Source organism: Lissotriton helveticus, chromosome 8, assembly GCF_964261635.1.
Source record: "Lissotriton helveticus chromosome 8, aLisHel1.1, whole genome shotgun sequence".
Classification (NCBI taxonomy): Eukaryota; Metazoa; Chordata; class Amphibia; order Caudata; family Salamandridae; genus Lissotriton; species Lissotriton helveticus.
In genome coordinates, this window is record NC_136069.1 from 1,147,785,991 (window position 1) to 1,147,800,229 (window position 14,239).

At 44.5% G+C, this 14,239-nt stretch overlaps 1 protein-coding gene across 1 annotated transcript in view; it reads right to left on the minus strand.

Moving 5' to 3' along the window:
• Window positions 1-1,432: 1,432 nt before the first annotated feature.
• Window positions 1,433-14,239, minus strand: part of CREG2 (cellular repressor of E1A stimulated genes 2) — a 68,937-nt gene continuing 56,130 nt past the window's right edge. The window contains exon 4 of the mRNA XM_078658036.1: window positions 1,433-2,350. Coding sequence (XP_078514162.1) covers window positions 2,203-2,350 — 148 coding nt within the window. The 3' untranslated portion in view covers window positions 1,433-2,202. The remainder of the gene's footprint in view (window positions 2,351-14,239) is intronic.

Below are 14,239 nucleotides of genomic sequence, written 5' to 3' on the forward strand. Positions count from 1 at the left end.
TTTGGATTTTTTATACCCTCCTAAATAGGGTTGGTTGCTGCTTGTCTCCATCCTCAGTGACTCGCCTTGTCCAAACTTCTTCCCTGCTGGGTGCTATTAATAAGTTCTTTTTCTCCCTTTCTGTGTACTGATCAGTGTATGATAAATATTGATAGTTTGAGCTTCAGCAGTTTGACTGATAAACCTGTGAAGATCATATACTTTAAGTTCTTTCCTAAATGATACTTCTACTTTTTACAATAACCCAACAACTGTGTGAGAAATATTTTTCAAACATAGTCTCCCTTCTTGCAGATGCTGGAGACCGGTAATAACAATGTATTTTTAATCAGCTTGTCTAACAAGACCATTTCCAAAGATTCTATGCAGCTAAAATTTGAATAAAATCATCTTTTAGTTGGAATGGATGTAACTTTACATTTTACAGTACAATCCTCTTAAACAATGAACACTGACAAAGCCTTTCGATAGTGCAATGCAATTTAAGTTATAGGCTATAATAAAATAAACCTGAAGTCTTTGTCAGTTTCACGACAGAAATGATAAGATGTGGCTTTTCACTGTTTGCTCTCAACCTCTTCCTCTGCCCAATCCTGTGCTTCAGGGTGTTAAACTGGTTCATGCAATTAGTTGCAATGCACAGGTTGGGGTTGTGAAGCACTTTTTCTGAACAACTATAATAACAGCTGCAGCAGAAAGACCTGTCTATTTGAAGAGAAGGTGCTTATACTTTGGAACACAAGTTCAAGATGAAGAAATAATTAGTGTGGCATGTAGATGATGTGACAGAAGTCAGACGTAAATGAACAATATGACCACCTCTGCAAGGCTTTCTTCCAACGCGTAGAGATCCATGGATGCCAAATGACTTTGATGATAATATTTAACACTTAGGAATTGAAAAGTGATGGGATCCGATTCATCCAATCCACTCACGCCCCAACATAGCAGGATGATACCTATTGATGAAACAGACCATCGATCAGCAGCTGTGCAGTGCCATTTAACTCCTCTACCTCTACCAAACAACAAAAAGACAAACTTTTATTTCCTAACATTCAAGCCTTCCAGCAGCTCAGCCTCCAATAAGCTCCTTTGTATGGGTGCAGTGAGTAGACCACAATATTTAACCCTATCCCTCCCTGCGTCCAAAAGACCAAAAAAGAACAAGGCGTCAAGGTAAAGCATAGAGAGTTGAACAAAAGTTGAAGTATTAATGTGCAGTATTTGCTAATGCTTTAATTTGAGAACTTAAAAAACAAAGAAAGGCGTATAAACTGAATCACGTGACCCTTTTATCACGATCTGCTTTGCACGTTGACTTCCCACTCTTTCCTGTTTCTATAACAGAAAAGAGGGTGATTTGAGCGCTCTATAAAACTTTTAACATAACATGAGTTCATGTTTCTGTTTGTTATTTATTGAGTCGCCGTTAGCGGCTAAAGCCTGGAACAACCTTTATTATTCACACACAATACAAAATAAATACATAGCGCATGACTCGCCTGCAGCAGCACTGACAGATTTAATACTCTTGTGAAACATGCTAAACAAGAGCAAGCATGCAGAGAGAACACTTTTGTGGTGTGGTTGACGCATAACCACGCAATGTGTAGGAATGACTAACGATTGAGCAAGTCCATCTGCATCAGTATGTGTGACAAGATGCCTTCCTTACCTGGTTGCAAAACAATGTTAGTCACTCCAGTAATTGAATTCAAATGGCAAGGTGAGAACTGGTTCCTACAATACTAGGTGGCATGAATTCCTGCTGCAGCTCCACAGGATTTCCCAGCTTGGTGTCACTACTTGAATATTTTGAGGATTCCCCCAAAATTGTAAATTGACACTGTAACCAGAAGTTAACCTACAAGAGCAAGTGCACATTTTGTTTGGGAACCAGATCCCAAGTGAGAAGCTCCTTTCGGTAGGTAGAACAGCATAGCAAATGTTCAACAACATTCATTAGAGTGCTTATTGGTGTTTTTTTTTTATGGGAAGGTGCACTCTTTCTTAAATCGCAGTTTCACACTGAGGTTTCATATGCTCCTTTAAACATGTCCATCTTACCAAATCTTTCTTCTTTTTGCTTATAATACGAAAGACAATGTCCCACCAGGGTCTGGAGACAGTCTTCAATTCTCAACACTGTTTTCAATCGTACAAGTAACTCTTTGGAGTAGGCTACTTTGGAGAATCCCATTAGCCACTACTTGGCACAGCGCTGAAATATTTGTCTGTGTCGATGGTGGCCACCGCTCCATACCAGTTCTGGAGACAGACGTGTTCTATGTTCATTTTCATGAATAAGCATTCGTAATTGCGAGGCCACTTTCTCATGCCTGGATGCCTGAAAGAGTGGAGACAAGGAATGAAGAACGACACATATAGGCATGGAAAAATTAGTTTAAAAATTACACAGTCTAATGTTAGCCATACTGGAGTAGTTTATAAGACGGTTCAGGAAGTCCTATTAACTTTTAGGGAATCTCTATTTCTTACATATCCAGAGCGTAAGACTCTTCCTTGGGCAAAGAGAACCATAAAACCGAGAAATTCACAGTCAAAATTGTTCTGCAGGAAAGAATATTAGAGTGATTTTTTTAACAGTCATACTGCAAAGAGCATGATCTGGATTATTAACTGGTCATGTGATCTAGATAAGAGATATCGCTGACTGGGTCAAGGGCTGCGTTTAAAACATGTCCCAATTCCCTTAAAAATTTTGATCGTTAGTGAATACTCTTTAAAACTCTCTTTCATACATTTCTTTCACTTGTGCAATAGCATTTCGTTTATTTTATGCTATATTATTTGAAATTTATATAGAGCTCTGTTCACCAATTATCAGGCTTCTTAGTACAGTTGTGACTCACCTAGTTGAAGTTCTACATTGGAAAATTTGGTTCTGAACTACACTGGTGTGTTTAGGATTTGAGTGCTGTTTTTTTCACCTTGGCGCTCTGTTAAGGGGATGTGCCCCTCTAAACAAATTAGATGGTTGCTTGTCAGAGTCTTTTTAGTGCAATGTTTGTGGATCTTGCATTTCTCATCCAGGTTTACGGCTCCTAATCTAGGTTTTATTGGAACCGTGCAACCTTGGGTTCTTGTTTGCATGTCTCTTTGTAGTTGGGACTGGCCTTTTCCTATCTGGTACTGTTTCTGGTGCGGTTCAGTGCCACCTGTTTTCTCAGCCTTCTGTTGCTCTTTGAGAGACATTCTATCCCACTAACCCCTGAACCCGTGTCTACCTGTTCCCTCGTTTTTCCTGTCCCTCCAGAGTTGTCTCAGATTCTCTTTCTCACCTGAAGTTCTCGTTCTCCATGGCCTTCTGTTCCCTTGTTTTATTTTAAATATAATCTGAGTAAGGACTTCTACAACAGATTTAAATCCGTGATTTGAGGTCAAGGTAACAGGCCTACTAATAGGAGAAAAGAAAGCCTTCTTATCTGCTGAAAGGGCACGCTTCTGCTGTCTTTTAGTAGCTACTGACAATAGCCATTGGAGCCAGAGAACAGCATACTCACAAAGCCGTTTGCACAGTTGGTTAAATGTAGGTGCCCAAATAGCTTGATTTATCAGTTGTAATTCCTGTTTGGTCTTAAAAAAGGGAATTTACACTTCCAAATTGATTTTACCTTTGTATGTATTTACTCATTGGGCTTGGAGAGGACCTTCTAGGGAGGAGTGTTAACGAAAGTTTTATTTTAATTTATTTTTTAAACTTTATTTTTCAATTTTGATACACAATAATCAGTAAATCAATACTAGAGCGATACATTGTTAGGCATTCTATCATACAACAATGATATAATGTGATATACATGACATAGCATATGGAAACAGTAGATACAGTCTTGACGTCTGGGCCATACAAAATCACTAACAGTCAGCTCGCATGTCTCGGGGTCAGCAGACTAGAGAACCAACCCAGTTACGGGTATAACCACAAATACATTACTCTGGATCTAATGGTGTCCTAGAGACAGGCCTTGTACAGAAACATGAATACAGTATACAATATCAACTGGTGAGATGTTCCCACCTATCATTTCCTTAGCCCACCCCCTCCGGTACAATGCCATTCTCCGCCTGTGTATCAGAGTCCCTATTTTTCTCAGCAATATACACCCTATAAGGGCCCCAGATGTCCTTAGGACGTGAGGAACTGGGCATTAGGGACGCATAAACTTCACAATTCACATTGCAATATACTAGGCTTCGAAGCCAAGCCTGAAGTGTGGGTGCCCGTTTCTTGCCCCACATTAAAGCAATCTCTCGTTTAACTAACAGGAGCCCAAGAGCCGCAAACCCCCTCACTTTCTGGGGAAAGTTAATCATGTAGCCCAGAAGTGCAATTCCAGGTGTGGAGGTTAAAGACAGGGAGACCATGTCACCGAGTGCGGCATGTACCTGTTCCCAATACAGTTGTAGTCTTGGACAGGTCCAAATCAAAAGTATGAAATCTGCATGAGGGGCAGAGCATTTCCGACAATGATGTGGCCTAGATAGGTCTATCCTGTGTGACCAGGCGGGTGTGTGGTACATTCTACGAAGGAATTTAAAATGCAGAACTTTGTGCCTGCTGTTAAGGACACCCCCCCGTGACCCTACAACACTGTTCCCATTGGCCGTCCGAAATGGGCCGGCCCAAATCACGTTCCCATGCCGTGCGAGATTTAACATCACCTAATGGGCGGGCAAAGACGCACAACTTGCACATTTTAGAAATCAAATGAGCGCCCGTTTCACTTTCAATAACTAAGGTTAATGGAGCAGTAGGTTCGGGTGCAATGGGGAACGTGGGAAAAGTGGCTCTCAGTATGGAATGCATACGACGTAGTACGAAGGCGTCCATGAAGGAACAGCCCTGGAACCGAACATCTTCTGCCACCGAGAAGACATGATCTTCTGGAAATAGATCACATATCCTTTGGACCCTGAACTTAGTCAGTGTGCGTTGTACTAATGTTTCACCCATGATGGGAAGCCATGAGGGGTTCGGGAGCAGCAAAGCTGGTGAGTACAATAGGTCCAGCACCAAAAATCTCAGTAGCTTCATCCACGCCCAGCTAGTGGTGGAAACCATCTGTATATCCAGTGGATCCCTCTGGATCCCTTTGGGTAGAACAGTGGCTAACTTCTGCGGGAGCACCAAATCTGCCTCTGGTCTCAAATAAGGGATACGGGCGTCCGGATGGTACCAAGCAAAGGAATAACTGCACTGTGACGTTAAATAATATAAGTAGATATCTGGGACACCAAAACCCCCCCTCTCGTAGGGGAGAGTCAGAGTCTGCCAGCTAACCGGTCGTCTCTTACCACCCCACACCAATCTTATAAGGTGTAGTCTCAGCTGCAAGAAGAATGGCTGAGTGAGGGGAATGGGAATGTTATTAACCGCATGCGTGCGGGCGGAATTCCGCCCGTACGCTGGGTTTTGCGGATTCGCATGTTACGTGACGAGCTGGGCTCGTCATGAGCGTGCGAGGAGGCTACGCCATGACGAGCCCAGCTCATCATGAGCGTCGAAGGGGTTAAAAAGATATAAAAATCTCGGCAAGACAACTATTTTAATAATGGCAATTCTACCCGCCATGGATAATGGGAGGTGAAGCCATCGCTCTATTTGTGACTCCAAGGAGCTAACTGCCCATCCATAATTTAACCTGATGATAGAGGTTGAATCTATGTGAATGTGGACACCAAGATACTTGACCGTGTCGTGACACCATTCAAGTGGAAACTCACTGTCCCAAGGAGTAGAACTGCGTGTTAGCGGAAAAATTACAGACTTGTGCCAGTTAATCCCAAGTCCTGAAAACTGGCTGAACCGTAAGATATCCCTGATAATTGGTTCAAGGTTGAGTTGTGGGTCAGCATAAAGGGACACTAACAAAGGACCAGTTTGAAACTGCAGACCGCGATGTAAAAGTGTCTAATCAGAGGGTTCATTCCCAAAATAAACAATAAGGGTGACTAGGGGCAACAACCCTGTCTTGTTCCTCGAGACAAGCAAAAAGGTTGGGATATCGTTTTGTTAAGGCGCAGTCTGGCAGAGGGCACAGTGTATAAAAGGGCGGTGGTGGAAACAAAACCCTCGGGCATTCCCATGCGACGCATCACTGAAAGAAAAAAAGGCCATTCTAAGGAATCGAAGGCCTTTTCGGCATCTAACAATACCGCCGTTGCTGGAATCCCGGGGCCTATTCTATGAATTACAGCAAACAGGGTCTGTAGATTTAGTGAGGTGGATCGATGGGGGACGAACCCAGACTGAGCCGGAGAGATAATATATTCCATTAATAAAGAGAGATGGATTGCTATCACCTTAGCCAATATTTTATAATCCAGGTTCAATAGTGATAGTGGCCTACGCGAGCCACACAGAAAAGGATCTTTGCCAGATTTAGGGAGCAAAATTATGACGGCTTCCCTGCAGGTGGGTGGGAGAATACCTTTCTCTAGAGCCTCCGCGTAAACTTCTATCAAACGTGGGACCAAAATATCTTTGTATGCTTTATAAAAATCAGCGGAGAACCCATCCAGACCAGGTGCAGATGAACCCCGGAGCGCCTCAATGGCCTCCACAATATTATCCTGGGATATGGGAATAGCAAGAAATTCCTGCATGTGCTTCTCGAGATAGACTAACGCTATTTCTGAAAGATAATCTTCATGGGCGCGAAGATCGCTACTTATTCTGGAGGTGTAGAGGTTTTTAAAGTGGGACAAGAATGTGTCGCAAATCTCCGGAGTGGAATACACCAACTGGTCATCTGTTCGTCTGATTTCGGTTATATAAGCTTTACTGTAAGGGGGCGAAGTATGTGTGCTAGTATTTTGCCAGGACACTCACCTTCTCCATACCTTCTGGCCGTGTAGTGTTTACCCAGAAATAATAGCTCCCTCTCTCCAGTGTCACGGAATTCTGCCATCAGAGCTATTCGCCGAGTCTCCCCTTCAGCCGAGGCGTGCTCAAGCAGTTTCAAATTCAAGGCCGCTATATCCTTCTCAATGGGGGATAGTGTATTACGTAGGTCCTTGAGGACGCCAGAATTTTTGGCGATACAGACCCCCCGAATATATGCCTTAAACCCCTCCAACAGCACTGCCCATGTATCCACCGATCCAGTATTGATGTCAAAATAGTCCTCTATGGCAACCCTTACCTCTTCGAGAAACACCTGATCCTGCAGCGCTCCCCCCTCCCCCCCCCCCCGGGAAATCGAAATTGCCTCTCAAAACTCCCAGGACGCGGTACATCAAGCCGCAGTACCACAGGAGAGTGATCTGAAAAGGTCCGTGGCAGTGTATTCAATGCCCTGAACAAGCTGGCAATGCCCGGGGAAACCAACCAGTAGTCAATTCTAGTCTAGGTGTCATGAAACCTAGAGTAGTGTGTATATGCAGGGGAGGCCAAGTGGTGTGTAAGCTCTATGTCAACCAGCGAGAATTGCCGTCAGATATCCTGCAATACAAGGCGAGAGCGGTGCTTAGTGTCTGGTGATGTGGAGGTGCTGTCTCTGGTGAAATCGAATAATAATTTAAAATCACCCCCCATAATGAGCAGACAAGGAGCTAATGCCAATAGGTGTACTTGTAGCAAATGAAAAAACTCTGGGGATTCGATGTTGGGGCCATAGATGCCTATTATTGCAACCAAGTGGCCCATTAGTGTGCCTGTAACAATCAAGAAACGGCCTTCACCATCATCTATCACCTTACTCAGGGAGAAGGGGACCCTTTTATGAATAAGTATGGCCACCCCTCTAGCATATCTGCTATAACTGGAAAAATATCTATGGGCACCCCAGCTCGCCGTCATAGATGGAGCGTCAGATTTGGACAGATGGATCTCCTGCAAGCAGGCAATATCAATGTTGTGTCGTATTATGTAATTGAGCACCTGACGCCTCTTACGGTTGTTGTTCAAGCCCCTGACATTCCATGACATAAGTGACAACCCGGAAGGACCAGGCAAGGTACTTAACTGTGCCATTCTAGGATTAAAACATTAATCATGTGATTGTGGAAGCCAAGTAAGTGCCCTAAAACAATGACCTGCGTACCAATCCCTAGACAACGATAAGCAAGCAACAAGTATCCCCCCCGCCACCCACCACCCAGCCTCACCCATCCCCTAGCGAGGCAAAACCATGCCCCAAAGACCATGCGACGGTGCAAATGGAATGAACTTGTAAATATGAGAACAGCGCATACGCACTGTAATTTCAGCACATACAAAAACCAGAACCAGGTATACACCATGAGGAGCAGCAACACCACATCGGCCGGACAGCCAAAAGTATGACACTAGCAAATAGTAGAAAACCAAAAAGTAAAATATACATTACAGAAAACTCTAATCTCAAAGAAGGATCATCCAGTCCAAGGGTTAGAGAAGAGTTCCATACTGGCTTCGGAGCCGCTATGAGGAGGAGAGACGGCTCGCCCAGCTGTCACTGTTCCATTGTTATCTTTCTTGTAGTTATGGCAAAACTCCTGCGCTTCAGTCGGAGGTTCAAATATGCGTGATCTGCTGCCCACATCCACCTTAAGTCTGACCGGATATAGCATTATGTACCGCAACCCCAGATTCAGTAAAGTGTCCTTCACTCCATTGAATTTTCGACTAGCATCTTGGACCACGACCGTGAAGTCTGGGAAGAACGATAGTTTATTCCCTTGCCACTGAATTTCGCCACGTTCACGAGCGGCGCGTAGGGCCGTGTCTCTGTCTCTAAAGTTCATGATTCTGACAATGATGGGTCTCGGATGTAGGCCAGGGTTTGGACGGGGTCCTAATTATCTGTGGGCTCGTTCCACCACAAAGCCTTGCGTAAAGGTCTCTCTGCCAAACAATTCCGAAAGCAATTGTTCCACAAAAACTTCAATACGACCTGTATTGGCAGTTTCCAGTACGACAAGGATGCGCACGTTGTAGCGCCGACTGCACGCCTCCAAGTCATCGTTCTTGATCGCAACCTCCTTCAAAATGCGCTCCACCCTGTCCAGCCTTTTCTGCGACTGAACCGCACCATCTTCAACATCCGATATCTGTGCCTCAGCCACATCCAAGCGACGGTCATGTGCCTGAACCTTGGAGCTCATGTCCGTCAGCCTCTAATCCAGTGCATCAAATCTGCCCTCTAGGGTCTTGAATCCAGCTCTCATTTCCTTAAGCATTGCAGCTGTGAGAGACGGCGTGTCCTCCATCTCCTCGGCACCGTGGGCTCCCTCCGTCATGTCTGCTGGATCTTCGGATACGTTATCTGTGACCTTTTCGAAATGTAGAGTCCGTTGTTTGGGATCTTTGAGTCCCATGTCACAGGGTGGTGAATTGCACAACTGAGGCAGGTACAACGTGGTAGAGGCACTCTCCTGGAGTAAGCACAGCAAGGATGAGACCTGTCAGGCAGGACCGATCAGTATGGAGGCTTAGGTCGGTCCCCAGGCACTCAGCCCACCAAGCCCAATGTCAGCGCAATGTTTGCAAGGGCTGCACCCCTGTTCCCAGGCCGTGCGAACACACAGAGTACGAATAGGCAGCTATCCAGCCTCACTGTCATAGGGAGGGAGTGCAGTAAATCAGAGAGGCCTGCCCACAGGGTGAATCAAAGCACGTCCCGGACAGGGAGAGCAAGCTGCCGGTCTCACAGGCCTAACAATGTCCACTGGTGCTCAGTGGTACCCACAGTCGCCAGGCAAGCTCTGTATACAGTGTGGTCTCTCCTGGTACTCAGAGATGGGTGAGCGCCAGACCAATCAGCAAATACTAGAGGAGATCTCTATGCCCCTCTCAGCAGAACAGCCTGCGGTGCAACCAAGAGAGGCATCATCTACAGCCCCCTACTGATTGTGCGGTGCGTAGGTATCAGGCAGAGTGCGCCCTCTTGGCCAGCTGTGCAGGGAGTCGCCTCCAGTTGGCATCGGCACCGATGACCCCCCCCCAAAATATGCTTCCAGGATAAAGGTGTCTTTCAGCAGCGGGCCGATCTTGCCCGATTCAGAAGTCCGCCGAAGGGAGGAGGGAGCCCTCACTCCCCCCCCTCCCCCCTCCCCCCTCCCCCTGGACCCAGCGCAGCACCGGCTCCAGAAGCGGATCCAAACGGGCTCCCTCTCCACGCTCGCCTCACCCCCAAGGCCGCACCGAGACCGGAAGGCCCTATCCCCGACACGGTCCCTTGGGTAGGCCATAATCGCAGGGCTGGCAGCGCCCCACCCCACAGGTGACAAGCACACCGCTCAGCCCACAGCACTGAGTCAGCGGGGTGTGGGGGGGGTCAGCCACACAGCGACTGGGGAAATGGAACCAGCACAGGCCGCCGACCAGGGGCCACAGCTCACCTCCACTCCCGTGTTCAAAGGCCCACACATCAGCTCCTGCCAGGCGTAGGCCCAAGGCTCGGAGCTCCCCAGCACAGACGCTGGGAAGGGGGATCGGAACGTCACAGCGGGATGCGACGGATATAACTGTAGTCCTCCTCTCCTCCTGGGCACAGTGTTAAGGTTTCTGCATTAGAAAATAAGGCGAATCATGAGGAAATCCGTCTTTGGTCTAGTCCGACCGACGGAGCTTCAATTCCCAGGTGGCCATCTCAGTCGCCTGCGTGGCCATGCCCGAGTGTTAAAAAATGTTTGTAATGTACACTCACACACAGAAAAAGCTTGGAGAGTCACTCCAGTTAACAGCATGATAAAGACTATGGGCCTGATTTAGAGCTTGTCAAACGGGTTACTCTGTCACAACGGTGACGGATACTCAGTCCACTGAATTATAAATCCCATAGGATATAATGGGATTTATATTTCGACTAACCCGTCCGCCAAGATCTAAATCGGGTCCTATATCCATGATGGGAATGATGAGGGCAATTTATGGGGATATAGGAAAAGCTTTTTTCGCCAAAGGTAAAATATTTGCCGTGTGTAAAAATCGTTTAAAGTGCAAACAATCTTTTCTAAGTATTCACACACACATAAAAATAAAACTGCTACTTTTACTGCTATATATACTCATTCCTAATGCTTACATTTGTGAGTGATCCCGTCTCAGCTTTCTAGTGATACTCCAGGAATTTTTTGAGATTGGTCCCTGAAAAAATTACAAACTACACTAAAAAGAAGAAGTAAACTTACAGTGAACATACAATTTTGTTTTTGTGAATCAGGCCATAAGCGAGAAGCTCGCTTCAGTAGAACAGCAATCACAATTTCAACAACGTTTGAGTGCTTTTTAGATGGGACAGAGTTTTCTGGAATGAGAAGTTGTTTCTTTAATAAATCGAGCTGTTTCAATGTGAAGCTTCATGTGCTAAACATTAGTCCAGTTTTTGGAGGTACTATTTATGTATGGCTTTACATGCGGCTTGAGTACATGGCTATTTTTTGAACATGTGTAATTTAAATCCATTATGGACACTTATTCGCCTGGATATGAACTCATCATCAGAAGGTGATAGTATGGGTCTCGTTATGAGCATTTTCCTAATCCCAATTATTATTACTAACTATTTATAGAGAGCAACTATCACCCAGCGGGCATCATGGTGCTAGTAATTTATCAGTAGGAGTAGGTTACAGAGCACTAATTGGTATAACGTTACTACTGGGGGGGGGGGGAAGCCAGGTTTTTAAATTCCCCCTGAAACTCAGCAGATTAGAATCAGTTCTCATAGAGAAAGGTAGAGTATTCCACAGTTGAGCCGCTTTGACTTCTAAGGCATGTCTTTTTAAAAGAGGGTATACATACCTGGCGAGCAGGGGAAGATCTTAAAGTTTGTGTGGGTTTATAGTAACTAACTTTCTGTTGTAGAGACCTGGGTCCTTTGCCATTCAGTGGTCTGTGCATTATGCACAGAGTCTTAAAAATACACATTTCCTTCATTGGAAGCCAATGAAGTTCTTTCAATGTCCAGTTGCTGAGTCAAAGCTCGATTTATTTAGTGCTAACTTGGCAGTCTTCGCCTGAATCCTTTGAAGCCACCTGATCAGATAGTTTGGACTTCCTATATGCAATAAGTTACAGTTTTCCAGTCTGCTCGGTACAGTACACTGTACTAATAACTTCCTAGAAGGCTGTGGGGGAAGAGGGGCAATTTTCTTCAGATTTTTAAGACATCTGTGGCTGACAGCTCCAGTTTTATTGACGTGAGCCTACATCAATTTGGATTCCATGATTCCGCACAGAATGTGCTATTTCCAAATCTGTATTATTGGCCTATGGCCAGAAGTTAACTGGGAGTTGCTGTTGTAAATTCCCTGGTGAGCAGCACAGAAATTCCGTTTTATCTCTGTTGAATTTTAATGTGTTTTCATTGAGCCATTTGGTGAGCTCTTTCAGACAACCATGAAGATTATTTAGATGAATTGGGTCTGATTTATCCAACGATAAATTTTAATTATTATCTGCATAGTTTACAAATGATATCCCAAATGACTTAGTAAAAGTCAGCAATGGCCTTAAGTAAACATTGACTAGGATGGGGCTTAGGGCCGAACCTTGAGGCACCACATGGCAGATTTCTTTGTAGTCAGATACAAAAGGGGGAAGAGATATTGCTTGTGATCTTTCAGATAGGCAAGATTCAAACCACTTAAGGAGTGTGCCTCCTATCCCAATCTCTTTTAGGAGGGTAAGCAGAATTTGGTGGTTGACCGTGTCGAAGGCGGCATACAGGTCCAAAAGGATCAGTATTGCCATTCGACCACCGTCAGCCTGTATCCTCCTCAGTTCATCAGTAGCTAAGACTAACATCGTCTCTGTCCCATGGACTGGCCTGAAATCCATCTGTTCCAGTTACAGCAGGTTATTCTGTTTGAGAAAGCCCGCCAAGATCTTGCTAAGATACTTTTCTAGTATCTTGATTGGAAAAGAAAGTCTCAAAATTGGACGATAATTACCGGGGCAGGTTACTGGCTCCAGCAGGGTCACACATTTTCAAGATTACTACTGGGCTGTGGTTCTGCACTCAGACACCTTGCCCACTTTCTGCCTAGGTGAATTCTGTGGCAGCTGAAGCGAGCAAGCACAATTTATTCTAGGAGGGCTCGGAGGTACTGCCCTGAAATAATCAGGGGAATCAAATCAGGGACATCTTAAGGATTTGTGGGACACTGGACAATATATATTTTGGGGCCCCCTATTTAAAACAATTTCAAAAGAATGACCCCATTTCTTCTTATTCAAGCCCTCATAATGGCAAGCAATATTTAATTATATGTTAAACCTTCAGAAATGGGTTTACCCCAAAACACCTGAAAACTCAAGCTGCTTGATTTCCGCCAGGTAAATAATACCAAAAGAAACCTTGAGCATGCATGCAAGCACTTCTTTTTTAGATTAGATCAGGATATTTTTATTTGCAACAACAATATTTTATGTGGAATTCAGCGTCTAACCAGCTTGTTACTCCCATTTTAGTAAATACATGCATGAGGGTGACTTGTTAGGTATTTAGTGGATCAGTGCATAATATAAAAATAAGACCTACACACATAGTACTTGAAATTGTACAATTTATAGCTGAATATTTGTAATCACAAATATAACTCCCTTTACTATTGGTGTTCTTGTGCAACAGGGAAAATCAAATCAAAGCACTGCTTTGAGAATATTCATCACGCAATTGGTTAGGATCTAACACATTTTTACTCATTTCTTTTCCCCTTCTTGTCACTTTTCTCTTATGTGTATGTAGGCACTTCTTCGGCTAGACCGATATCTGTGACCCTGGTGAATCTGATGGGACAGATTAAAGGAGATGGACAGAGAATAGTATAGCGAGACACGTGAAGTAGAGGGAGCATGACGTATAGATAGAGATGATGTAGAAAGATACATGAGTTAGGAAGAGAAATGACACAAATAGAGAAGGAATGATAAAGATGGGCAGAAAGAGGATGATGTAGGTAGAGAAAAAGAGGTAGAGAAATGGGTAAAATTTTAGAGTGCAGTAGTGAGAGATGAACTTGGTGAGAAAGAAAAGTAGAGAAGGGAAGCAGAGGAGAGCAATACTTCAAGTGGTGAGGTAGAGAAGGGAGAGGTAAAGTAGAAAAAGAAGTGAAATAGAGAGAGGAAGGGCAGCAAGAGGTAGAGGTACAGATACTTGAGAAAAACAAAATGCAAAGTAAAGAGGGAACAATGAGAAGTGGTGTCGACAAGTAGGGCTGGAAAATAGTGATGGGTAGAGAGAGAGCTTGCATTAATGAGTATCGTGCCACAGTATATCGACAT